Source organism: Kwoniella newhampshirensis (genome assembly GCF_039105145.1).
Source record: "Kwoniella newhampshirensis strain CBS 13917 chromosome 10 map unlocalized Ctg15, whole genome shotgun sequence".
In the NCBI taxonomy this organism is placed as follows: domain Eukaryota; kingdom Fungi; phylum Basidiomycota; class Tremellomycetes; order Tremellales; family Cryptococcaceae; genus Kwoniella; species Kwoniella newhampshirensis.
The window spans coordinates 418,445-444,677 of NW_027118345.1; the positions used below are offsets into that span (position 1 = coordinate 418,445).

Consider the following 26,233-nt stretch of genomic DNA (forward strand, 5'->3'; position numbering starts at 1 on the left):
TTGCTCCGAAACATGAAGACGGGCATGTGTACAGTATCACTGTGCTGCACTGTAAATTCTGAGCTTTGTCCGACTAACGCCAGATCGACTTTCCAGCCGAGAAATCCAAAGACGTGGTACTCTCACCACCCCGAATCGATCCGTCCCAAGTGGGAGCAGGCATGAGCACCTCGTCGCCGATGGTGATCTCCCCGTCGACAGGACTGAAAAGCAAGCTTTCCTTCGAACAGCTGTCGCGGTAAGAGGTAGTTGATAACATCGAGAACCTAGAGCTGGATGATGTGGAGAGGCTCTCCGACAACCGATGTCCAGAAAACGTGGATTCGGTAGGTGTGAAACTGTACGCCGGCATGTCTCCTTCGACCTCCTCCTCGGGAAGCTCTGGGACCCAGCCAAGATACGGAGTGCAGAGGAGCGAAGATGGAGCAGTCGGATTGGCGCTGCTCGAAGGGCTCGGACGGATAGAGGGGACGGGCACAGGACCGGTGGTGGTAAAGAAACGCTCTGCGCCGATAGGTGCAGGCACTTGAGGCTCTGTCTGACGGTATTGAAGCGTCGAGGTCACGTTGTCCTCTACCTCAGGAACAACGGGAAGCTGTGGCAGGGGAACCGACAATTTCCGAGGTCGAGTTCGATGAGACACCGGCTCTGAAATGGAACGCGCCATGGGGACTGAGTCTGGGATGAGAACTTCCGGGTCGGCGAATATCATTCCGCTGTCGACAGACGATGTGAACCCGAGCTGTCGTTGAGGATGACTGTAACCACTTGGTGATACTGCAGGTGCATGAGGAAGCCGGTCGTGGTTGACGTTACGGGATAAGCGAAGCTCCTCCGGGCCATGAGCGTACTGAAGCAACCGATCAGCCACGTCCCTTGTACAAGTCGAAGACGTTATGCTTACTTGGCACTGTCCACCGTACTTGCACAGCCTGCTCCTCTCCCAAGTCACACAGAGCTCCGTCTTGTAAAACGGTGAAGGTGTAGATGACTTGCTGGCCACAAAGCCTTTGCCAATCGACGCCCCATTCGCTCGCAGAGATTGGGCGGTCGGAATGAGGACTTGAGGGAGGGGAGTCTGTCTAATCTGGTTCTGGCCGGAAGAAGGCTGGTGGAGGTGGACCTCATTCCATTGCTCTGGTCCTCGATGAGTGGGCGAGGGCGAGTGAGAAGGGAACCCTTCCAGGGAAGGATTACCAAGTTGACCATATCCGTGTTGCATCATCGCTGCATGAGTTGCGGAAAAGTCCGGATCGCAGTGAATATTGCCAGGCGATATGATCCTCTCTGTCGTCAAAGTGAAAGCAGGAGTAAGATTCTGGGAGAAACGCGGGGGACACGCGAAAGGGGAGACGCCAGCAAGGCCAACGGGGAGTTTTGCATTGTTGTTGCTCTCCAACTGGGACCACATCTTCTCGGGGATACCATTGCCTTGACCTTTCTCGAACAAGAAGAGGTAAACCGAGTTTGCGAGGCAATCGAAACCCGCTTCGTAAAGGATATAGCCCAGCGCACTCTCGATATCTTCGCTGACCATCTTGGCGAGGAGTCTGTCGTACCCCGAACGTTTGACAGTGGCTGGATTCACACCCGGCGATGCGTATGCGGTGAGAGGATGAGGGTAGGCCTTGTTGTATGGTTCGGGCTCAGGGATATCCTCATCGGTGTAGGGAGGGGGATCGAGAGAGAAAGGCCGAGTCGCAGGTCGACCATTCTCGGTGGGCGGGAGCGGGCGAGCGACGATGCCGGCAATCTGGGTTGTGCTTGCGACTCGCGTAAGGTCTGGAAGGACGCGTCGAGGTCTGCTGTGAGCACATGATTGCGAAGTGGCGGCAACAGTCGCAGCGGCCAACACTCGAGCTTGCATCTTTGCTTTGAAGTCCATCTTCATTTCGTCGCGATCAAAGTTCGCGATGGCCTCCTTTGTACGTGGGGCTAACGCAACATTCGATGACGAAGGAGGGAAGCCTGAGGGGCAGACCATTGATCAGTATAGTCATGTTGCAATGCTCCTGAAGAACTCACTGGGGAAAGACTCGGCCGACCGCCGAGTGGCACCACCCTTGCTGCCAGATGGCAAAGCAGAACCGATACCGATGTGTTGAGACACAGCTCCAGCAGCCATCATTCTGGGACGAGCTGGCTGAAGGACATGATTAGGGAGGGCTTCTGGGCTCGGAGCTGATTTAATTGGCGGTCTGGCTGAGCAGAGGGAAAACAATCCAGATGTCAGTCATACCGCGAGCGATGTGTGACGTTGCGTAGCTATTACCCATAACACTTACTCGCGGTACCCTTTTCTTCGTTCGAGGTGACTTTCGTCACAACGATCAGCGTTAGCCCACGTTCGCGCGTCTCCCTAACTTTTAGGGGTTGAGTTACAACGCTTGAGCTCACCCTCCGAGATCTTGGCTTTCACCTCTTTGAGCTCCTTCGATTTGTGCTTTGCATCTTGTCCAGACCAAGACTTGACTTTCGGACCAGAACGAACACCATTGATCTTGTCTCCCTCGTCATTCAACGCATCACGCTTGTGAGTGGTCGGTTCGAGCTTCTGAGCTTTTGGGGCCGTGGTCGGTGTCGGTGTCAGTGTCGGTGTCGATCGAGATGTCTGTGCTCTGATACGTGAATTGCGATTTCTGTTGTTAGGATACTGGGCATGGTCGATTGTGTTGGTGGTGATAGTGAAAGATCCCGAAGTGGTGAGGGCGGTAAATGTTTTGGATTGTGGCATCTCAAAGACACCGGTGTGATCAGTGTTGAACGAATGCTACCTAGTTTGCTGTGGGGTCAGGGTCAGCGATCAATTGGACTTGCGAGTAGGAGGCAAGTAGTGTAACAGGCGGTTAGGGGAGATTGTAGGGATACTCACCCGATGTGTGTGTCAATGCACCAAGACACGCAAAGGGTCACGCAAAGAAGGAAAAGGTTGGTTGATCGACTGCTGTTCAGATCATTGGGGCTGAAATGAGAACCGTGAACCAGAGTCAAGCGCTTGGGCAGGACTCTCTTGAGATGATACAGGTAGAGGGTCCTGATCGAGGGCGGGCAAAATTAGGTGAATGGGTGCAAGGGCAAGGGACGAGTACGCCATACACCAATGCTGATTGATTAGTACGAGCACTGTAATACGGTGTGAGAAGGGGGAACGGCGGATGTGAATACGGTACGGGTCGTGTCATGTCATCATCGTCAATACCCAATACTGTAAGTTATATATATACATCTCCGAGATCCAACTCACGGCTCCCCTACCCTCTTTTTTTTACTTTTTTTTGTTTTCTTCCATTCTCTCCTTCTTGTTTCTTCACCAGGTCGTTCCTCGCCTCGCACAGACCAATCGTTGCTGGTCCAAGACAAAACCCCCTTTGACGTCAACCGTGTTCCTGATCCAGGTTGTTTTTGACATCTTTCGCTCCACACAACACACACACACACACACACCACGAGAGAGATCCACATCAATCCGTTCCTGTCCTGTCCCGACGTGACGTGGGCGTGACCCTCGACGCACTGACTCGATCAGAGACAGCTGACATGGGAAGCGTTTCAAATCGAGCTAGAGGTGACATCCAAAGGAGGGTGAGGGAGAACCCTTTTCCAGTCGTGCTTTGATGACGGTTCAAGTTGTCATGCAGCGCTGAAGATAAGAGGATTGTTGCTTGTTGTAATTTCAACATGAAAGCCAGCAAGAGAGCGTTGCAAGACTTGCGCGCTCCAAGGTCAGCTTGAGATGACACGAGAAACGATCAGTGCACCTGGAAACGATCAGTTCAGTTCGCTGCCTCCGCGTCAAAACTCCGTCAAACAGATCCTGAAACTCGGACAATCACTCCGCGTTCAATTCTCGTTCCTCGGCGCTTTGATCCCTCGTCGTTTCTCACATACACGAGGTAGAGTGGAGGCAGGACGACCTCGACCTCCGTCATCTTTGTTTCTTGCACGCTATTCGGCCGTTTCTCCTCCGCGGATACACGAGTGAGAGCTACTCTTCCGCAGACGTGAGTAGGCGAAAGAAAAGCTTAAGAAGCTCCCTCTGAGACAATTCGAAACGGTGGATCAGGCCTCAACAAGGAAAGATCGTCCTGTCGCCGCAGGGTGGGCCGCATTCGCTGGTGATGCCACACCAACACACACACTAGTCTGATCAGTATTTCTCTCATCAGCGATTCGCACATATGTCACGCGTTGCATTCTCCTCTCTCTCTCCCCTTCCCTCTATCTTCAGTCGACTAATGATCTGATAACCATCGGTACTGGAATACAAACACATTGTCAGTCATCGAAAAGCTACTTCCGTCACACCATCGCATCCAACTCACCTCAAACCTGAAATCACTCTTCCTTCTTTGACACCAGCTATTTTCCCAGTCAAAGTAATAGTATCCTCCCTGTTCGTAATCCTCCGTAATAGCTTGTGGATTATGAGCTCTTTGGAACCAGGTCAGATATTGTTTGTGGAATCGCCAACTTTGCTTCTTCAGTTCTCTGGCTGCGAGCCATTGTTCGTATGTCCCTGTCATGTAGTAGAAGATGTAGAACAGTTGGTCGAGTTCTAACCGAGAGAAGATCGATTTGTCTTCGAGTATTGGTGATCGTGCTTGTGGGTAGTAGGAAGGTGTTTTGATTGGATTTTTCGGATGGTAATAACGCGGTCTAAAAGTCGTAGATCAGCCTCCGCTCCTCGTCGTGGTGAACCGTCCTGGACTTACGGTTCCGCGTCCATCTGCTGAGGGATGTTGTTAAAGCTTCCATCCAACGCGGAATGCAACTCATTGACGTCATCTGTTCTTCGTTTAGCTAGATCGAAGGATTTATTCAGCTTCGGTCCACTCATACTGCCCTATCATGCCCAATATAAACTTACAGATCTCCTTGGCCACCTCGAAGCTCTGCATCAGATTACCCATAACGCCCGGCTGAGCTTGGGGTCGCTGCTGTCCAGCTGACCCGAACGAACCTGCCCGAGATGATTCCGCATGTTGATGCGCATATCCTGGCGGAGCGGCGGATCCGTTGCTCGTGAGAACCTGCCCTGGAATGTTGGGTGTCTGAAGCTGTGTTGACGGCTGGGTGGAAGGCTGGGGAGATCGCGCGGAAGACAGTCCAGGTGGTGGAGGGGGTGCGGCATGACCCTGAGTAACGGGAGATACATGTCAGCTTGATCATACGGGCCACGGAGCAAACGGGGGGGCTTACGTTACTTTGAGCAGGTGTTTCCACTGCTGCAGGACTCTGAGATTGTGCGGCTGGACTGGAAGTCAATTCGGGCGTGGGTGCTTTCTCTGATAAGGGTGTCTCCACTGCTGCAGGTTGTGGGGCAGGGGTGACCTCTTTCTTTTGAGGAGAAACGGCATCGGTAGCTGGAGGCGTCGCCGTAGTCGCGTTGGTCAGAGTTGAAGTTGCAGCTGCTACAGTACTAGCCACCGCGGCAGCAGCGGCAGCGGCGTAACGGATAGGTGGAAGAGCGGCTGGCTTGACAGTTGCGAGCGCCGCTGCAGGTGTTGGTGTTGAAGTCACATTAGGGAGAGGAGGGACCGGCTCTGACTTGGCAAGCACTTTCACTGATGAGGACTCGGCAGACTTGCTCTCCATGGTAGCTTTTCTTGAAGGTGTCTTCTTCGCGGCGACAGGACTGGGCGGCGTGTCATCTTGAGCTGATGCGGAGGGAGTCGCTTTAGCAGCGGGGGTAGCCTTCTTGGGTGGTTCTTCTTTTGCAGGGGTTTTCGGCGCAGGAGCAGGAGCAAGCGCCGGCGCAGGAGTCGGCTCAACATCAGCGATTGATGACGAGTCAATCTGAGATCCGTCGTCGTGTCCCAGCTCGGGCATGTAGTCCTCCTCTTCTTGAAGGTTGAGCTCGTCGTAGATCCCATTGTCGAAGTCGAAATCTTCCTCCTGTCATCAAATGCATCAGCCAAAGCGAGTGCCGTCAAATACCAGGTGACTTACTGAGTTGGCCTCCAGGAAATACTTGACATCCTCTTGAATATCCTCGACATTCTCCACCGACAGTTGTCCATTTTCCAACATCCGTTGGACCACTTCCAGCCTGCCAACATGCCATTGTCTTCTCTCATTCAGCGTTTCCAACTCTCCCAACCTATCTCCTGCTTGCTTCTTCTTCCTGGTCGCTGAAAGCAGTTCGAGTTCCGCTTCCGTCTGTTCGGTCTGTCGAGCGAGCTCATCTGTGGTCGTACCGATCCAATCGATCATATCTCGTTTGGCTTTTTCGGCTGGGTCAAGCTTGGATTGAGCGATTAATCCTTCTTTGGAGAAGGCTTTCATCTTCATCTCTTTTTCTAGAGCTTTGAACCGTTCCATTTGCTAAGGATGAGTTGTGTCAGCGCACACGTCGCTTGACAGGGTATCGCTCCTTGTCCAGAGCACATCGACCCCTCGGCACTTCCGCCGACAACATCCCCTTGTTTATCCAAGTTCATCCCCCTTCTCGCGAGATCAGACATGCAGGCGCTCTTGCCACCACCATATCTTGACTCTCCTTGCTCCTTCAAATGACAAAAGCGACATGGCGGATTCGTCCCTTTCTCCCTGCTCGGCCAAACACCCACGATTTCAAGCCTCACTCACCGTCTCTATCAGCTTCCTATTATCCAGTAACGCCGTCTTATCCTTTATATCCCCATTCCCTAGCCACGCCTTGATCTGATCTCTCATCCTCTGCAGCTTCTTGATCTGAGTCTTTAGGTCATTCTCCAGCTTGTCCTTCTGCGTAGCGTTGGAGGCATGATTCAGCTTGTCGAACGTCCCTTCGAAGGCTTCGACGCCCGTAGCGACGGATTTGAGAGTCCGGTCGATCTCGGCTGTGAGAGGGTCGACGATCAGATGACAAAAAGGGACGAGATGGAGAGGAAGTGTGAAATTGTGGCGAGGATGTTGATGATCATCGGGATTCAATTGGTTGTCAGTCGCATAGGGAACGACAGCGACAGGAAGGTGGCCAGATGGCGAAGAGAGGAACGAGAAGAAGCAAGACGTCTTATGATCAGCTTGGGCCACTTGACTGATGTAGAACAAGCTCTGCTCACCCTGCAATTTCCTCAACGCCATCTTGTCAATGTATACATGTACTGTTGAGGTGGAACAAGTATTACAAGCTCGTCGAAAGCACTTTGAACTTCACCTGTAACCCAACCCAGCCAGCTACCGTCGCTCGCTCGGGGCACAGAACTCATTCCAACCGGGGGGAAAAGGAGGATGTCACATTCTCATTCGCTGCGTGCCTAATTCCACTGTTAATGTTCGCTCCCTCGCTTTATCATTTCCTCTCATTTAAAGCACCGTAGCGAAGCGAGTGGCACGCGCCAAAGGTGGAGGACAAACGCGTCTGTAAGATTCATGTTCGTCCTTTTGATCTCTTGATCTTTTCGATAGTTAGTACAGCGCCGGTATACATAGCGGGGAAGACAGTATGGTCAATCAGATGAGAGCGGCGATTGTCAAGGTAGGTCTAAGCTCCGGGCTTTTTCTGTGTAATGATCGCAAGTCAGTCGAGCTGAGTATAAACCGGACAGGTGTTTTCGACAAAACACTCGTTGACATTGCCTGCCGCTGCTTTGAATTACATAGAGCAAGTCTTACAGGAGGTGAGTCAGATCCACACTTCTTCCACGGCCATGAATTGTTGACACCTCCTGTGACTTTCCTTGGCTCGTGACCGGCCTTGTACAATGCTGATGAGCGTACCTTTGTCAGAACGAGATTCCGGAAGATGAATGGATCGTGGGATTGGAATTCTGGGCGAGGGAATACCTGAAAGGAGAAGGTGAGCTGCAAGCGTCCTGACTGCGTGTGAGCACGATAAAGATTCCATGCCAATACAAATCCAACAGATTCGTCTTCCCTTGTCTCCCTGCCTGCGTTGAAGAAAGCCTACGAGAGCTTACAGCTTGGAGTAAGTCTCTGTAGCTGTTGTGGTCACTGTCACTTTGATCATATGGAGCCTGATACTTGTTTCGGTCCCCGTAGACCACTGAAGACTCGCAAACTGCTGATCCATCCGAAATCAACGTCGAATCCCATTTCTCCGTGATCGATTCATTCGACATGCCTCCGGTCCACTTCGATCCTGTCAGGGGCGGTTTCGCAGCGTGAGTTGCCTGCTCTCTCAGGTTCAGTCTCATGTCTATGTCCTGACCGTGCTGATACGGAGGCTCAAACAGCTCGAAAACGAAGCCTTCTGTGGCGGGCTCAGCTGCTGCTAGATCTGCATTCTTGCGAGAACGATGGGGCATTATCAAAGAGGTGCGTATCGTTTCCTATCCTGTTCTTATCTCCTTCTTGGAGTCTCTGCTTTTCTCATGGAAGGTCTAAAGTGGCTGGGTCGAATTTAACTGTTTGCAGATCATTCTCAGAAACGAGAATTTTACACCACCGGCGATAGGAGGACACGATCGGTCAAATTATCTAAAACTCACATCTATCCGGAATCTTCTGGGTCGAGCAGGTCAGCTGTTTTTGTTATTTGGAATGCTAGCAAGAGATCCAGAAGGAAGATTATGTCTCGAAGATGGGGAAGGAAGAGTGGTCCTGGATATGCAGGATGCGGTGGGTCTATACAAGCTCGGCTAGGTTGCCAGTACGCTGTTCTGGGCTGAGTTGCAGTGCTCTCGCAGGTACCAGGAGAAGGCTTGTTTACGGAAGGGTGTATGGTTCTAGTTGAAGGAGAGTATACTTTGGACGAAACGATAAGAGTCTTGGCGATGGGACATCCGCCAAGCGAGAAGCGGGATGTGGCCAGGTAAGCTGGCGCCACATGTCGCTTGGTCAATGTTGATTGGAAACATAGAGGATTACATGGACATGTGGATTTCCTAGGTGGAGGTGCGATGTCGCTCAAGGAGGAGGTATGTCCTAGTCGCATAGCATCATTGACCGCAAGCTGAGGTGTGGATATCACAGCAAAAATACATCCCTACTATCCTAGCCAATACTCAAGTCTCCTTTGTTATCCTCTCAGACGTATGGCTTGACCACCCACGATGTTTGCCAGCGCTTAGGCGACTCTTCGAAGGTTATGCTGAGGCGGTGGAATATCGGCCGATGGTATTTGTGCTGTGTGGAAATTTCTGCCAGAAAGGATGGGAAGGCGAAGGCGGTCTGAAACGATATACCAGTGAGTCGAGATTCATTCTGAGCCGCAAAAAGCAGGTCACATATTTTGAATATCGGTATACTAAGTTTAACTCTTCATCCTCAGACGGCTTCAACGCTTTGACCGATCTGCTTCTTTCATTCCCCTTACTCCTGTCCTGCCATTTCATCTTCGTCCCAGGCCCATTAGATCCGTGGTCGTCAACAACTCTTCCTCGACCCGCTATACCGCCAGCCTTTTCTTCTCGATTGACACAACGGATACCGAGAGCGAGATTCGTATCTAATCCTTGCAGATTGCGGTACTTTGGAATGGAGGTCGTAATATGTAGGGAGGATCTGATGGGGAAAATGGTGAGAAACCTGGTCGGAGTGAAGAAAGATGAAGGAGAGGTGGACATGAAGAGATATGTGAGTGGCTCCTTATGGGTGACATGGTTTTGAGCATTCAGATTTGGCTTGGCCTGCAAATGTGTTATAATGACATGCTGACGCCGTGTGGCTTCCACGTCCAGCTCGTCCAAACGATTCTTGATCAAACACATCTCTCTCCACTTCCAATATCAATTCGACCTACTCTGTGGGAATACGATCATTCCCTCCGCTTGTATCCTATGCCCTCCGCCGTCATCCTTGCAGACAAGTACGAAAGATACGAGTTGACCTATGAAGGATGCCATGTGTTCAATCCTGGCAGATTCGTAGGGAGCGGCGGTGAGGGTGGAGGAGAGTTCGAGTGGAGCATGTATTATCCTGCGACAGGAAGAAGTGAGCGAAGGTGAGTGAGGTGTTACATCGGCTGAGGTCAATGGGAGCTGACAAATGATGTATCAGTGCATTGACTCTGGATCAGTAAATGGATCATCACGGAAGCTCTGTCGGCTATCAGCGAGTCACATGAATAGTTAAGAATCTGTTGTAACGAATTTGCATCTCATGCATCCTCATCGCATTGCAATTCATGGTCGTGATGTCGAGTTGTCCTAGTATACGTACCCAACCAAAATGCCCCCTTACGAAAGCAATCGAGTCACGCAGCAAATCCACGACTTTTCTTGTCAGACGACGAGCGCCTTTCCAGAAAGTCTCGGAATCAAATCTCTCACTCTGACCTCGCTCCGTTTCTCCCTTTCCTCGTCGTGTTTGTTGTTGTTTGAGGGGGGAGAGCACTGCTGAAGTGCATCGAGGTTGAGGAAGAGAGGAGAAGGTAGACAGATGATGAGTGTTTTGAACTCTTTTGGCGTCCACCACTGTACATACAGTAACTACATGCAGACTTGGAGCCCATTCGACGGCATCAATTGAGGCAAAGATGGACGGAGCTGGGATAAAATGTTTAAAAAAGCAGAGAGATATAGTCCGACAGAATGGTGGTGTTCAAAAAGGTATAACTCCGAAACTCCGACCCCATCAAATTCGAGGCGAAATTTCATCGACCCCTTTCTCTTCGCACTGCGTTTGCCTCTCTTGCCGTCTCTCTGCTCACTTGCACTCACTCACTCACTCGCCCGCTCACTCACCTGGTACTGCTACCTGCTACCAAACCACACAATCACCAATTTCACGTTTTCTAGGTCGTTTCTGCCTTTTCTCTCTTTCTCCATCCGTAAAGAATTGTATGTCTCGCCGATCGACCTTGGCAGTGTGGATGATTTACTGACGGATAGGCTCCCGTTCCTCTCTCTGTCGCTGTCCCTTTCGGCGATCGATATCAATCATCGTCGTTGTCGTCGTCTCAACCTATCATCGTTTCGTTGGACTGGAATCGTTGGGACATACTTGGACAAATAGCAAAATGGTAAGTGATCATCTTTATCAGGCCGATGAAGGAGAAGCCTGCAAACGAGCTCGGATGAGAACAAGGGAACACAAGAAGAAGAAAAAGGTGAAGAGAGGAGCTAGTCGGACGTGTGCAATGGGCGAAGAACCAGGTTGGAATGTCGAAGGGCCAGGGGAATGACAATGAAGCAAGAGTTTGGCGGACAGAAGAGGAGGATACATCGTTACGAGCATTGGATACTGATACTCCACATCTATACTAGGCCGAATACACTACTGGCGAGGAAGCTGCCGCTAAGAAGGCCTCCAGGTCTTTCAAGAAGTACCAATACCGAGGTGTTGAGCTCGACCAATTGCTCGATCTCAGCAACGAGGACTTCATCGAGGTGGGTTTTGGGTCATGTCAAAAGTTGAGATGCGGGATGATGTGCTGATGATCGGTCTCGCTCTCCCTTCTGCTCCTGCCATCATCGATCCAATATACGATCGTATCACAATCACGCTCGGTCTTCCTCTCCAACTCCGCGTACGCCCCCCCTCCATGCTCCTCTCCCTATCTCTCTCCCATACCTTGCTCCGTCACACAGCTCGTCCACGCTCGTGCTCGAAGGAGGTTCCAGCGAGGTCTCAAGCGACGACCTATGGGTCTCATCAAGAAGCTCCGACAATCCAAGAAGGATGCCGGTGCCAACGAGAAGCCCGCCATGGTCAAGACTCACTTGCGAGACATGATCATTGTTCCTGAGATGATTGGTTCGGTTGTCGGTGTTTACGTGAGTGTGATGCTTTACACATTTCAGGTCATGGCAGGAGAAAGAACAGGAGGAGTGGATGAGACAAGACGGTCTCTGGACAATTGGTCGCTTTTGCCGTCGTCGTTGTCTCTTGCACCTGCCTTTGCCGTCATTCCCTTCCGTATGTTGTTGGCGAATGACTAATCCTCAACCCTTCTACAGAACGGCAAGACCTTCACCACCGTTGAGGTCAAGCCCGAGATGACTGGTCACTACCTCGGTGAATTCTCGTAAGTCACACCAGCGCTTTTCTTGGGTAAACACCTGTTGATCTCAACTACCCTTCCACAGTATCACCTACAAGCCCGTCGGTCACTCTCGAGGTGCCAACATGAAGGACTCTCGATTTGTTCCCCTCAAGTAAAATCGGTGGTGGTGTTCGAGTCCGTCGAGGAGAGAGGAGAAGAGAGGGCAGGGGTCATATATCATGGGATTTTGTATCCAGGATGCAGATACGATTTCTTATCTCACAGCGGTACGAGTGGTGCGAGGCTTGTGGTGGTCCGAAGCTGCAGCGTTTCGTGTGACGTGTGAGATTGTAGCAACCGATCAGTTGAGCTGTGGACATTGTCGGCGATGGTGACGGCTTTCGAAAAGCTCGAGAGATTGATCGATGGGGATGCCCGCCCTTGATTGCCATGAGCAGAGGTATCAAGAGCGTCTTGCATCGAACAATTCTCTCGTCTGAGAACTGGTATTGGTGAATCTGGCCATACAGGCGTTGGTGGGCCGTAGTAGTACTCCATGAAAAAGAAAAAGAAAACCCAAGATTTCAAATACAATCGGTACACAGCTCTTCTCATTCAAGTTAACTTAGCCAGCAGATCGTCCTCAGGAAGAAGACGTCGCCCGTGTAGTGTAAGAATCCAATGCCTCAAAGTTTTTCAGGCGCCTTCATTCCAGTTCTCAGCAGACTTGAGACCAGCTGACCAATTTTTCACTCTATCTCACAATACTCTGTATGGATCTGGGTATGGATCTGGGTATGGATCTGGGTATGGATATGGATGTGCATCCAATACGTGTCCTCTGCTGTATTGCACAGTACAAAAAGGATAGGTATCCAACCTCCAACCGTGCCGGGGCCATAGGGGAGCATTTAGGGGGAAAGATAAAATAAAAAGAGATACACCGTAAGGGAGTCGAACCCTTGCCGCATCGAATTATTAAGAGTTGAATTCCTAAATGGCAACGACGCATGATACCGTTTCACCAACGGTGTGATTGTATAATTGTGTCTGCATGTTACAATCATATTGCAAGATTGCATGTTCCATGTTAAGAGTGGCAGGGCCGGGTGTTCCACTGAACTGTCGCTTCCATCTCTGCTGTCGAGAACATGATGAGTCGGCATATAAGCGCGTATGCATCAAGAGTGCAAGTATCGAGAGAGAGCCTAGAATAGTAGGCATAGTTCCGTCGCTATGAAAACCACGAGTCGCTCGATGTGAGCGACGAGTCCTGCTCATCTTTATGAAAGCTGTCCAAACCCATAACTCACAAGTATTCACACCAGACAGCAGCAGTATAGTACGACGAATCACCAACGTCGACGGGGGTTACTTGTCCTCATGACAGCTTTGATCTGCTGCAGAACGAGATAGGCTGCGATATTGCCTGCTTCTTTGGTGTTTTGTCCGACCCCTTCTTCCTCGCTGCGTAATTGAACATGATGTCAGCCAAGTTGTCAAGGTGCGATTCAGAATCTCATGCCGAGCGAGTCAATGATCTGGTGACAAACTGTGCAAGATTATTCTGCATCATCATCTATCGTGAGAAAAAGCGAAAGCAAGGGAGATAAGGAGGAATCGAGGAGAGGAAGAAGCAAAGAAGCAAAGAAAGAATGGAGGAACGCTTGCACGACAAAACTTCTGATAAACTCACAAGATCTGACCATTTTGCCAAACCACCCTAACCCTGCTCCTCCAAATCATCCCATGTTCACCTTTCCTCTCCATCATCCAATCAGGCCAGACCCTCTCCGTCTCACAGGTTGGAATCGGCACCCTCCTCATACTCAACAGAGTGTGCAACTCGCTTTTGCCCTCTACGGAGAGCTCGAGCAGTTTCTGACGGTTGATCTCGGTCGGATCATACAGTGCTTGAGCGAGGGATGTGAAGAGCGGTCCGAGAAATTTGCAGAGTCCGTCGAATGCTTGACCGTGAGAGATCATCCGCGTTGCGATTCCTGGCACGACGTTACCTTCCTTGGTGTCTTGTTCATCCGTGTCACTTGATCTCCAGCAAGGAGGGGTCTGCTGAGCAGAGTTGAAGCCCGGGTTGTGATCGCATCTGACATAATAATAGAATAGCCCTCCCAAATGCGCTTCGAACATCTCTCCGGTCTCTTTGATAGACGCTCGCAGGGCAGGGCCGACACTGCGACCAGTGATGACTTGCTCGGGAAGGAGATAGTGTATCGAAATGGCAGAGTTGATGTGACGATTGACGAGTTTGGCTCGGAGGTCCTGAAGAGAGTGACGGTGTCAGCTGATGTTAAATAGCCTTAATACGCGTGGGAAGGCCCATGCCCAAGGACGTTGCACTTCCTTGGGAATCAATGGACCTGGACCGGGGTAGACGAATGGAGTACGCAGCCTCCACGAAATGAAGGGACTTCATGCTCACCGTGGCCATATGCTTGTCTGCCGAGGGATACATGTCTTGCAACAAACAAGTGACGAAGAGATCTACCACAGCGAGACAGATACCGTCAACTACCTGGTACACGCTGCACAAACGCAAGAACCTATACTATAGCTATAGAATGCCGCTGACTCACGAAGCAAAGCATCCCCCACATGTGCCGATTTCTCGTAGTTGACGAACTCCCCCGCCACACCGACCGGGACGACATTGTAAGCGGACTTGTGGGTGATGGCAGCCTTCCGGAGAGCTGGATCAGTGATGGGGGGCAGTGGCGGCCACGTGAAGTTATCGATCTCTCAAGGATGACGGGAGCGCAGTTGTCATGGATATCGTCGTCGGTGGGCATGATGAGGATCTGAGGCGAAAATTACGATGCGATGTGGTGCTGTAACTAATGTTGGAGAATTCGAGAATTGGGGACGAGTTGGAAGAGAGAGAGAGGGAGAACGCTGTCAAAGGTCAGATATGTATCATAACAAACGAGAAGCTTTTGATGAGGATCAAGAACCCTCGAGGATGGACAGGTGACCGAATGTTGGATCACAAGCATCAAGAAGATGAGCGGTGTGTGTCATACACATTGAGACACCCTTTTACCAATGTGCTTCTCTTGTGTCGGTGAAGTCAAGAATCTCAGCAAACGCTGTATGTGCGTCGAGGATTCTGACATTGTTGAGGAGTTGATCGTGATTCGGTACGAAGGATACTCATGTGTTTCGCTTTCACCGATATCACGACATCCGATGGATCAATAATGCTGATATTGCCCAGTGAAAGGCAGGTAATAAATGCATTCGTTCTGCCAAGAATGTCATTGATCGTATCGTAGACCTTCATGCTTGTACCGTATGATGTTTTATCGTTTCATAAGGTCCCCCATCTGCAAACAGATCTTGTAAGCAGCAAGGGTCGACGCTTTCGCTTTCGTTGGTCTGGTAGCTTCCTCGATCCTTCCTCATCCACAAAGATCGTCAGCTATCTAGTCAATCCATCCTGTTCACAAAGGCCCAACGGTGAATCCTCGATGAAGACACAATCAAGCGATACTCACCACTGTCTTCCACTTTTGTCCGTGGCGATACACTGTATAGCCCACATACCTGCGGAGGCTGTTGAGATATACTCCGGTTTACCCGCACCTTTGACGATGAACCATTCGTTCAACCTTGCTGACGCTCCCGCGGCTTTCTCATCAAGATCCGACTCCCCTCCCTTCTCAGCAGTCAGAGCCTCCAAGCGTTTATGTTCTCGCTTGATCTCCTCCAAGACCCAAGCTGCAAGAGGTGTGAACAAAGGTCGAAGCCAACATTCCAGATGGTCTATCGCTTGTCCGCGAGAGGTTTTGACAGCTATATCCTCCGGGAGATCGGGGATGGAAGCGGGAGTAGGGGAAGCGGAAAGTACCCATCCCTTGGGACATGTATGCGGGGGAGTAGGAATAACTTGTTGAGAGACGGTCGTAATTTTGCCGTGCTTCAAATATGAGTAGAAGACACCAGCGACGTAGGCTTCGAACAAGTTTGCGACAGTTTTCTCGCCGTGTTGCAGGTTGAGCATCGCGTCTCTGGCAGCGATCAGACGGGAAGGTAGATCGTAGTGAGTCGATAGCTGGGCGAGAGTGGCGTTGCTAACGAGATGACTCTTGAGAAGCTACAGGGACGGTCGGGTGGGTATCAGCGACAACCAGTGGGCAGGCTAGACCGCGATGGGTCCATACGAGTCTGCCTGACAGTTACATGACCTGGCCTGAGATTGGGGTATAGATCATGGATGAGTCCAGTGACGGCGCAGCCTGAGCAGAAAAGTACATCAGCTCGTCTCTCTGCTGACTATCTTGATCCCGGTTCTCCCGGTCTGTCCTCCGAGACTGCGAACGCTCCATCCCCTCGCGCTTCCATACATGCAATACTGCCACTCCTTATGGTCTGCTCTACTATCTACACAAACACAAGGATCCGCCCCCTTCCCCCCTTCCGCTCGATTCCACCCGCGATCACATTTGAAGCCGTCCGACTCACCCAACAAGCTGTCTCCTACATGCTCATAGATCTCGTTATCCGAACTCCTCTCCTCCTCCTCAAACTTGTCCCCGCCGCCTCCTCCCCTACGAGGCAGCGCATGATAACTCGAATGCGTGTAGACCTTCTTCTCAATCTCCGTATCTCGAATAGAGGGGAGGAGAGGGAGGGTGAATGAGTCCAAGGGCAGACGAGGGAGGGTGGTGGTGAGGAGACTGAAGGAGGACATGCTTCTGATAGGTCAGAATTGCTGAGTGATCGGGGTTTTCTGGTCAAGTCGACTGATTGATGGGGTGCGGTGGATAGGACTGTGTTTCGACAGGCCAAGCGAGACACCGTGGTCTTGGTCTATATCGAGTAAGAACAAGTAACAAGGACGCAGTGGTCTTCCACAGATGGATATAAACACCCACAAGTCGGTCTATAACATTGTCAAAGCTGAAACAGGGGAGAGTGGAGACGAGAGATCGGTGCGTTGTATGCTTGCATCCAAGAGTCGTTCAACCAACCTACCCGTGCTACATCCGCGGATTTCACCCAGGGCAGGACCGCCTCTTGATTGCGTGCAGCAGTCTGCTGATCAACGCCTTCGTACCGAGTGAAGGTTCGACGGGTCTTCGAACGCTATGAGCGGGGGGAATGCGAGTGATGTCGAACGAGTTGACAACTGTAATCGTCTCAACTTTGCCGAATTTATACCGTGATCCAGGGTCAAATCCCACCTGATTATCATCTACTTTCGGTGCACGATTCCGAGAAACAGACAACCGTGTCCGCGGAGCAGATGAACCCATAATGTCTATATGCATACAAATGTACAAACAATGTCTTGATTGCTCCTTCTCTGCTTGGCAAAGCCAACCTACCAAAAACTACACCAACCCAAGAAAGCCACACAGAGATTTTCAGTCTTGGTCGCTTCTTCGACCAACTTCTCCACCTGTTCCTTGACGTCCAAGATCACGTCAGGCTTGAAATCTCGTCCTGTGAGTTTTCGTCTGACACGTTCAATGACTTGAAGGGCTTTGTCGTTCTTGACTTCAGCACGTTCTGCTTCTGAAATAGCACAAGTGGATCAGCTCGAGAGATCTGTACACATGTGAGTTCCTCAGTACTCACCGATCAAGATCTCCGTCTCGTTCGCCTTGCTTTTCCTTTGCTTCGCATAGGCACCCGGATCATCCAGGTCGTCTCCTTCTTGTACACCACCCGGTCTCTTATCCGTAGCGTTGAGACGCCAAGCAATGAGTGGATCGTATACGAAGGCTTCTAACACCGCCATGAGGGACTCTCGATTCTCTCGCAGCACCTCCATTGACACCTCGCAAGAACGGGAGAAGGTCCCAGTGATACCGCAGACCTGATGAGAAGAAACTGTCAGCATTATTTCGGTCTCTGAGGAAGTTTGTGTGCGACGGTTGACTCACTTCCATGGCGTGAATGAGCATCCGTGTGAGTCGGAACGGTACCTTTTCGGGATATTTGTCTCTTTGCTGAGCGACCTCGAAGCAGTCTCCCTATTGTTGTAAAAGATTAACGCATGCAGCGGCGATTTGATTGGTTGAGACAGGCACTCACGAAATCAATGTGGACGATCTTCCCATTCATTTGATCCAGCAACAGATTTGAAGGATGTCTATCACCCAGACCCAGGATATATCCAACCATAGAATTAAGCGCCAAACTTCTCGTATATGTCGTCCTTCTCTCGAGCCAAACATCCGAATTTCTTGATTTGAGCCATAAGATTCTGTATAGGTCTTGACCCGTCGTGTTATCCAAGGCGTACTGGAAAATCTCCACCTTATGTAACAGGGGAAGGGAGTCATAGCTTTCATCTGACATCTGTGCCACCGGTCTTGTCAGCTTGTCTCCTTGATTAGCTCGTAGAACAACTTGCCTGCTGCATCAACTTGTGTTCGATGTCAACCAAGATTTTCCTTTGATCTCGGTATTGCTTGATGAGCACATGAATTGTATCACTATGTGGGACCCAGCCCAACACTCCCGCGCTGGGCGATAGCGGTGTAACAGAGTACTGCTGGATACTGAGATGTCGTCGGGCACATTCTTGGTCGGCGTTGAGGAGGGTGTTGACGAGACCAAACAGCTGCATGACTCGTTCGTCCTGTCGCAGATCCTCGTGTCCTGTAACGATTTTTGTTTAGCTGCAACCCATCTGCGATAGCCCGTCGGCAATCACCAGCGCGCTCACCTTTCAGACAGTACGCATACTCCTTTCCATCCATACCACGCATGCTGCACTGTCTCGGTTTCTGCTTCGACGAGATGACCTTGAACGTCGGTATAACGCTCTTGATACCGATGACTGGCTTTCCACTCTGATAGGTTCCTGTGAATTCACATGATGAGCTTTAAATCGCCAGGCATGGGAAGCATTCGCAAGCTTGCTTACCGGGCACAGCTATATCCAGATCTCTCACAGCCATTAATTTAGGTGAGACATATTGTAACTCGATAACGTTGAGCAGCTTGAGTTGTTTGCCAAGGCGTGTAAAGATCTATCCGATGCCCAATGTCAACAACGCCTGTGCCGATGAAGTCGCTTTCATCAGACATATCAACTCACCGAATAGTAGACATCCCATGCTTGCTGAATCTCCGCTGTATCGCCGTGCATCTTATACCTCCTTAGATGGTCTCTCGCAATCCGAAGATCATGTGCGAAAGACTGAACAAACGAGGTCTCCCTCAACGTTTCAGGTCCCTACAAAATGTCCATCAGCCTTGACCAATGACTGAACCGAAGATGTCGCAACCAGCTCACCTTCTCCACCATCTCATGCAGTGGTTCTAAGACAGCAAACATCCCTGGAATATCACTCTCCGCGAAATAATACTTCGATGCTTCTTCCAAGCCGTCATACCACATCTCGTGCCATAAGATCGCCGCTCGAATCAACTCGGTACTGACCAACTCGGCCTGTTCGACGATGTTTGCAGAGTGCTCTTTCAGTTTGGCCGTGATCGACTGCGCAACGGCACGTCGAGCAGGAACGTTGGATTTGGATGCAACCGTCAGAGGGTAAATCAGTGCTTGAGGATGCGCTTTACCGATATCGTGTAGCAGGCGGACAATAAGTGATTGAATCATTTGACGAGGTGTATGGATTCGCGCAATTATCTACCGGCTCTGTCAGCGCGTCACGATACAAGTACGAAAAGATTGAATGACATACTTGCGGGATGACTTCAAGCCAGACGTCGATATTGACGGTATGCAATCCTTGAGTAATTGCTGCACAAACGCCATTTTGGTAGCCATACGTGAACCAAAGGGTCAACAGACGTAAAGCGTCCTGCAACGAATTGCCGGGCGAAAGCGCTATTGATCGCAAGAACCCTTCCACGGCAGGGATGATGTAGGTGGTGAAATGGGCAGAGGCTAGACCTTGTTGAGAAACTTCAAGTTGAGTGATGACTTCGAAATTCGCTAGAGCCCAGGTGTGCCATGCTTGATACCATTCTGGGTCAAGCTCGGTCGCCACGGAGTAGTCATGAAGAATGGCTGTTGGATCAGACTTGGCGCGGTCGTATAAGCCTTACATTCTGGTGCGATGGCTAAACTCCATACTCACCGTCGCTTGGCTCTCCCTCAGAGCAGCTTGCCATTGTCCGAGCTCCACATGACATCGAGCCAGAAGCTTTGTGTATTCTCCGTATAGCTTCTCGTCTGGAAGAACAAGCCTTCCAACATTATCTCTCGCGCCCAGGCCGACATCGATAGACAGCTGATCGGTGAAATCACGCAAGTGTTGCAGGGTTTCGAAACGTTCGTCCCTACTTCCAGTTTGTGCGTTCTTGGCCCATGCCATGCGAAGATAAGCAAAGATGATGGGCGGTGGGGCACGCGCACGACTCTGTTCGATATATTAGTCACGCTGCACTTCCATAAATGACAGGTGGCGGATAGCTCACCTCAGGATCCATACTGGGATAGGGGAATCCAACTAGGGATGTAAGGGTCTTCTCAGCGAGATTGAGTCGATCTGACGTCCTGCAGAGATCTGCGAAATGAATCCAAGTATCCATATTCTCATTGGGCGTGAGAACAAGCGACCGGACCTGCAGTATCCTCTGCCAAACTTCGACATCCCGCTGACATCCTCCAAGCCTGTCGTCGATTTAGCGGACCACATACACATCTTACAAATGCAAACTCACCTCTTCTGCCATGTTTTTCTCTGCGTGGCTTGTCGTACAGGCTCATCTGCATGATCTTTATATGAGATGATCTCCTCTAGCTCGGAAAGCATTTGTACTCGCACCACAACGCTGTGAGTCGCCGAATATCAGCTCACGTCTCTGAATCCTCGATCATTAAGGCGACAGTGGAAGACGAGCGCTCACTCATACGCTCTGCCGTAGCTCTCCCCCGTCAGACTTGTCAATTCTCCGTCCAATCTCTCTCTCGCCTTGGTGATATGCCTCATAGCGCTCGAGAACTGATTCCTGTGAACCGCCAAAATCGCTTTGAAAAAGTTTCTGTCTGCGGATTCGTTCTTCATCGCCGCAATGTAATCATCCATGAGATCCCATTGTCTCAAACTCCAGCTTGCAGCAGCAGCGAGAGGTGCCATGAGCTTCTTCTCGTCTTGAGTCGAGTTTGCCCATCTGATCTGCACGAAATCGGATAGTTCTTCCCATTCGCCCAAAGCGTGAAGACATTGAAGTTTACCGAGAGCGATGGTCGACTCATCGTAGGTCGAATCTGGGTCCTCAGACCTTTCGTTCCATACCTGGAGAGCTTCTTCCCATCGCCCGAGCTTTTCGTACCATAACACATCATGCGTCATCTCCATGTGACCCTGAGCCCATTCGAGGGTACCCCAAGCAGCGTCACTTTGTTGAAGCTTCTGGTTGATACTGATGAGGTCCTCGACAACAGCAGCAGAGGGGTCAAGGAAGAACTCCTGCTCCTTGTAGTGTAGTGCGATGGCATAGGCGTGGAAGGCGGCGGCCTAGCATCACTGTTCAGACTTCCACCTAACGGCCAGAAGGAACTGCACTCACATAGTCACCCAACACTCTGCTCTCGATTGCCACCTCCTTCTCGTCATGTTCCAAGAACTGTGTAGCGCCGAGAATAATACTGACCACGTCTGGTGGAACACTGGGATTGGTCAAAGCCAGTTCGAGATTATGCCATAGATCCTCCTGTAGTGCATTCGCGTAAGCTTTTACTTCACCATCAAGCACCACACGAAAACTGACCTGATAACTTTCAAACAGTTCTTGCCAACATGAGTAGAAAGCCACATTGAACAGCTCTTTCGAGAAACTCAGACTGCTCAGCGCAAGGGTTCTCGCTGCTCTGATAGCTTGACTGGGAGACTCTCGCATCATCTCGTGACCCAAACCCGTAATCCAAGTGAGCCATTCAGCCTTGTTGGTGATGTGAGAGCAATCCCAAGCGATCTTGAGCGCTTGTTGATTGACTTTGAGCGGTATCTGCTCAGCAGGGGCGAGAGCTTCGGCTCCGGGATCGTTGGCAAAGCTTGATAAAAGAAAATCAGTCAACAGCCTATTTGATTCGCGTACGCGAGACGTACCGCTCGACTGGACCAAGATCGGGAGGAAGTCTTTCTCGATTCAGCAGTTTAGTGATCAACTGTTCATAGCCTTGATGTACGATCTTGTTTTCCATCAAAGCCTTGTTCACCATCGGAATAAAGATAGCGTAATCGGGGCCAAACTGCAACACGAGGACACAAAGTGTGTCCATGGCGGTTGTCTTGAGCTCATCCGAGCTGTTGCCCAGAGTCCGCACTAGAGGGTGTATAATCTGACTGGCGTGATCCGAAAAGTTGACCTTCCTACATAGCTGGCCAGTCGTTCTCAAGGCCGCTTTACGAAGGGCATCAGGAGCAGCCGGATTTTCGAAACTTCGCACGATGACGGGGAGAACGAGATGAAGATAGTCCTCGATACTGGAACCGAAGACGTAGAATGCTCGGAGGATGTGAAGGAGGGTGTTCAGCCGGAGCTCGGGCAGATGCTTGGCGGTGAGTTCGCCATCGAAGGATCGTAGAATTTGTTGGAGTAGCTTGGGCAAATACGCTTTGAACTCCCCTTCTACAGCTCTGGCAATTGCTTCAACAAGGGAAATGATCGTGATCTGAAGGGTTGAGTTGGGGTTCCAGAATTCGTGGATAAGGTCGAACACTTCGTTCAGGTAATTCCGGATGTGCTGCTTGACTATGGTGATGAATTGCGCGAGCTGTTTCAGGTACAACTCGGTTCTCGTGGAGTGAGCAATCCGAATTACATTTAGGAAAGCTGGAACAATCTAACTATCAGCTGTGTCTACGCAACTGACAACTCACCTGTGGAAGGAAGTTGACGCATCTCAGCCTCTGTGTACGGAAAATCATCATGATGGCGTCTACAGCCTCGTAGTGATCCTTGTACGTGGAATCATGTAACACGTTAACAAGGGAGTGGATGACAACCGTCTGGAAGAATTCGTCGTTGACTGAGGAGTTGTGATTGTTGAGTAATACTATGTCGTTGACTCTCGAATTGGCGTTATCCGCGTTGGGGTCGTCCGCTCCTCCTTGCAAAGCCTGGATTCCCTCATCAGCTTGCTCACCCATGCTCGGCGCCACACCTGACTCACCTTATGTTTGAACGGATCTAGAGCACCAAGCATACCCATCGTCCTAATCGTCTCCAGCCTGATGGCCTGACTGGTCTCCGTCCTCAAAAAGCGGAAAAGAATGCCTAGTAGCTGAGGATGATCGACGTAGGGTGAAATCACCTCAGCGGTGTTCGAAACCACTTGGCCGAGGGTTTTCAGAGCAGCATCTCGTTTCAAATTCGACGCTTGATCGTTCAACATGTCGATCACAAGGGTCAGAATCGTCTGTACATTAGGAACCAGCTCTTCTCCTGCAACTCGTGCAAGCTCGCCCACACACGTGATGCAGTATGCTTGGACAGCGATGGACGTATCTGGTGAACTAGCTGTGCGGAGCAAGACGGCGAGAATAGTTGGGGCGTAGCCTTTGACAAGACTTGCCGCAGCGCCAATGAGTAGGCAAAGGAGCTTGGCGCTTTCCTCTTTTTGCTTGCTACGGAGGAATGGTGGCGTGAGACACTTGTGAGGATTGAATCGTATACTACACACTCACGCATTGGTTGAATACTCCAGTTCCGTCACGATGTTGATTAGTGATTTTCTCAATGGAGGCATTACGTAGGCTGGATTATGCTGTGCCAGTCGGCCAATGATTCCAATCGCCAATTCCCGGTTGTGGAAAACCTCGTCGTTAAGAGCAATGAAAAGGCATCGAATGTCCTCTGCCTGCGCCAGGTGCCGGTCGAACTTTTCGTCGAGATTTTCCAACACCGTCCGTCGGATTAGGGGATCTATCGTAACGTGATTAGGGAGATTGGCGTTCCCTTTTAACAGGTGAACTCACTAGGATCGGTAATGCCTACCATCAGTAGCTTCTCTAGAACGTCTGTAACAATTTCGATGGAATGGCTGCTTGTCTGGTGACATATAGGGTCATTGATGAACAGCTGGGTCGAAGCGAGTACCGCTTCCTTGCGGACATCGGGGCTGTCGTGTTCGAGGTACGGTAGAGCAGCATCTCGGACAAATTCATTGAGTGTGTGTCCTAGTTTACCATGAGCGTGAAATGCCGATGACTGCACACGCGATGCTTACCACTGAAGTCGAAGTTGCCAAGCACACGCAGCGCAAGGGTCAGAGCTTCCGGTAATTGTCCCCCGGCCGATGTCTTCTTTGGATGTCAGCGGTCCAATGCTAAGGAATCACACACTGTACTCACTTGCAGAAGATTCAGATCGCGCTGGACTGATGCTCTTGGTGTCGGAGCACCCAACGGTCGGTATGCGTGCCCGGTCAAGATTATCGACAAGGTGTCCAGCAGTCGTTCTATGTGGACTCATTAGAGCTTGTTATGTCATGACCCGAGCCGATCTAGCTCACCTTGTATAGTTCGCAGTAATGGCGGGATATGGCCTGCAATGACGTCCAGAGCATGATACAATGCCTCGCTCAAACCCCATGGGAACATGAGGTCCAATACCTCATGCATGTGCCGGGTGAGCATTGGTCCAACAGAAGTAGTCAGCATCGCAAGACACTGGAATATCGGAGCTTCGAAAGGAGCGTTCTTTTTCCTGAAATGAAACGACGCAGTCAGGCGCGATCTGAATGAAGAAAGTTCCAAAACTCACCCTCTCATACGCAAATGCTCCCGAATGATCTTGATAATGTCGTCAATGAATGGACGCATCTTCGAGCCCAGCTGTACAGACATATGTCCCAGTGCAACATAGGCTGTAAGAAGCATTAGTACAATCCAGCTACGAGGTTGGATCACTGACCGATATCGCGATCCGTAGGTTTGCCCAATGCTTGAAGTAAATATGCCATACTCCTGTGGAGGTAGTGTGCCTCAAATTCATCGCTGTCGTAAGTCGCCATGCTCGGGATCAGGGCAATGACTGCTTTGCGTATGACCACCTCCTTGCTGTCTCGATATTTGAGCGTGAGCTCGCATATAGCTCGATAGTATTCCGCCATTGACTACACACGGGTGTCAGTGGATCCCATAAATTGGTCGAGTTTCATGTCGCTCACCAGCTGTTGATTTTGTAGCATCGCTCCAAATGCCAATAGCGATCCTAACACCGAATCCGACGAGTTTGCCTTGACCAAACCTGACCTCGATTCCTCAAAGATCTTGCGATAGGTTTCATGTGGAGACTTTTCTCGTGTCTTGATGATATCTAGACAAGCAGAGAGGAGTTTTGAAGCGCGTTCTCGAACCATGGTCTGCGAATCTATCCATCAACATCTGCATCGACGCGGATAGAAAGCCGGACACTGACCCTCGAGTCGCGGAGCGGTATCCATATCTTTTCGAGCACTTTGGGTACCCATTGTTGGAAGACAGCCGGAGCGTTGACAGCAAACGCATGTAACAGGAGAACACCACTGAATCGTCCAACTTCTTGTCTCGAATCTGTTGGCGAATATCAGTTTCCAGTCACGCAAAGTCTCGATGTCCACGGCAAGTGCTCACCCTCCAGCATTGTAAGTGCTTGCCCCACCTCCTTGAGCAGGAACGCCTCGTTGTGCAGAGCCGGAGCCGTGCGAACCATATCCCCTATGACGTGGGCTGCCGCCATCATGACAGTCGAATCAGAACATGTCGTAAGGGGACGTAAGTCTGCATGGGACACCGTGTCAGCCTCTTCGAATCATCTCAGGGAGACAGGCAGTAGACGCACACTCATACAAACGCAAGACCTTCTGCTGTGCTCGGTCAGGAGTATCGTCATTCGTCAACTCAAGCAGGTATTCTAGCATTGGTTGTAATCAGCTGATCGTTCGGATACAGGCACGTGCGAGCTCACGTATAGCAACGATAGCACCGAGTCTCTCAAATTGATTGTTACTCCTTGTGAAATCGAATGTCTTGTGAAACACTTCCGCCCAAACACCTTTCGTACCATCGTGACCTGGAAACTCTTGGGTGTAGGAGACTACATGGTCTCGTAGGTCTTGACCAGCTTGGTCTCTGGTTTCCTCGGCTCTACTATCAGGGATGAGTAGAAATCCTGATCCTGATAGGGAGAGCTCAGCTCACCTGGTGGCCAGTCGTTGAAAGATGTTGTCGAGAGCATCGGATTGGGACGACATGATTAGGTGGCCATGTGGAGGTCGACCTGGTTGTTATAGGCCAGGACGACAGCCGATGGAAGTGTGAGAAACAGTGACCTGGGGCGCGTCGGGACAGTTCCCACGTAGTAAGTCCACGGAATTGAAGAGGATGGGAAGGAGGGTTGCGCTGATACTTGTGATATTCGATGTCGTGGGAT

The 26,233-nt window shown here is 50.6% G+C and overlaps 7 protein-coding genes across 7 annotated transcripts; 2 read left to right on the forward strand and 5 right to left on the reverse strand.

The window, feature by feature from the left end:
- Positions 1–73: 73 nt before the first annotated feature.
- Positions 74–2,734, reverse strand: IAR55_007109 (uncharacterized protein; the record flags this gene model as incomplete). Its single annotated transcript, XM_066950185.1, has 5 exons — positions 74–850; positions 905–1,968; positions 2,026–2,202; positions 2,286–2,315; positions 2,398–2,734. 5 exons carry the CDS (start codon positions 2,732–2,734, stop codon positions 74–76), a joined length of 2,385 nt encoding a protein of 794 aa, XP_066799400.1.
- Positions 2,735–4,232: 1,498 nt separating this feature from the next.
- IAR55_007110 (uncharacterized protein) lies at positions 4,233–7,068 on the reverse strand (the record flags this gene model as incomplete). The annotated part of the gene is made up of 8 exons (XM_066950186.1): positions 4,233–4,256; positions 4,323–4,656; positions 4,713–4,800; positions 4,868–5,135; positions 5,200–5,895; positions 5,950–6,324; positions 6,589–6,821; positions 7,047–7,068. 8 exons carry the CDS (start codon positions 7,066–7,068, stop codon positions 4,233–4,235), a joined length of 2,040 nt encoding a protein of 679 aa, XP_066799401.1.
- Positions 7,069–7,429: 361 nt separating this feature from the next.
- Positions 7,430–9,967, forward strand: IAR55_007111 (DNA polymerase epsilon subunit B; the record flags this gene model as incomplete). The annotated part of the gene is made up of 13 exons (XM_066950187.1): positions 7,430–7,462; positions 7,533–7,604; positions 7,714–7,783; positions 7,851–7,912; positions 7,987–8,108; positions 8,181–8,262; positions 8,362–8,565; positions 8,634–8,758; positions 8,807–8,864; positions 8,920–9,133; positions 9,218–9,522; positions 9,627–9,889; positions 9,946–9,967. The coding sequence occupies 13 exons, from the start codon at positions 7,430–7,432 to the stop codon at positions 9,965–9,967; spliced, it is 1,632 nt and encodes a 543-aa protein (XP_066799402.1).
- Positions 9,968–10,906: 939 nt separating this feature from the next.
- IAR55_007112 (40S ribosomal uS19 domain-containing protein) lies at positions 10,907–12,048 on the forward strand (the record flags this gene model as incomplete). Its single annotated transcript, XM_066950188.1, has 5 exons — positions 10,907–10,996; positions 11,154–11,276; positions 11,478–11,663; positions 11,847–11,914; positions 11,976–12,048. 5 exons carry the CDS (start codon positions 10,907–10,909, stop codon positions 12,046–12,048), a joined length of 540 nt encoding a protein of 179 aa, XP_066799403.1.
- Positions 12,049–13,224: 1,176 nt separating this feature from the next.
- On the reverse strand, positions 13,225–15,003 carry IAR55_007113 (uncharacterized protein; the record flags this gene model as incomplete). The annotated part of the gene is made up of 5 exons (XM_066950189.1): positions 13,225–13,339; positions 13,569–14,152; positions 14,313–14,374; positions 14,467–14,628; positions 14,931–15,003. The coding sequence occupies 5 exons, from the start codon at positions 15,001–15,003 to the stop codon at positions 13,225–13,227; spliced, it is 996 nt and encodes a 331-aa protein (XP_066799404.1).
- Positions 15,004–15,189: 186 nt separating this feature from the next.
- IAR55_007114 (uncharacterized protein) lies at positions 15,190–16,580 on the reverse strand (the record flags this gene model as incomplete). The annotated part of the gene is made up of 4 exons (XM_066950190.1): positions 15,190–15,283; positions 15,385–15,983; positions 16,064–16,125; positions 16,352–16,580. The coding sequence occupies 4 exons, from the start codon at positions 16,578–16,580 to the stop codon at positions 15,190–15,192; spliced, it is 984 nt and encodes a 327-aa protein (XP_066799405.1).
- A 633-nt stretch (positions 16,581–17,213) lies between these two features.
- Positions 17,214–26,054, reverse strand: IAR55_007115 (uncharacterized protein; the record flags this gene model as incomplete). The annotated part of the gene is made up of 32 exons (XM_066950191.1): positions 17,214–17,407; positions 17,471–17,711; positions 17,779–17,868; positions 17,930–18,196; positions 18,252–18,499; positions 18,567–18,704; positions 18,768–18,873; positions 18,942–19,079; positions 19,140–19,496; positions 19,552–19,893; positions 19,951–20,232; positions 20,291–20,486; positions 20,537–20,647; positions 20,723–21,333; positions 21,386–21,529; positions 21,587–21,869; positions 21,925–22,592; positions 22,699–22,938; positions 22,992–23,445; positions 23,506–23,743; positions 23,797–23,997; positions 24,048–24,120; positions 24,172–24,278; positions 24,333–24,526; positions 24,584–24,686; positions 24,734–24,935; positions 24,990–25,184; positions 25,241–25,374; positions 25,435–25,581; positions 25,643–25,714; positions 25,769–25,947; positions 26,002–26,054. The coding sequence occupies 32 exons, from the start codon at positions 26,052–26,054 to the stop codon at positions 17,214–17,216; spliced, it is 7,008 nt and encodes a 2,335-aa protein (XP_066799406.1).
- Positions 26,055–26,233: the final 179 nt, after the last annotated feature.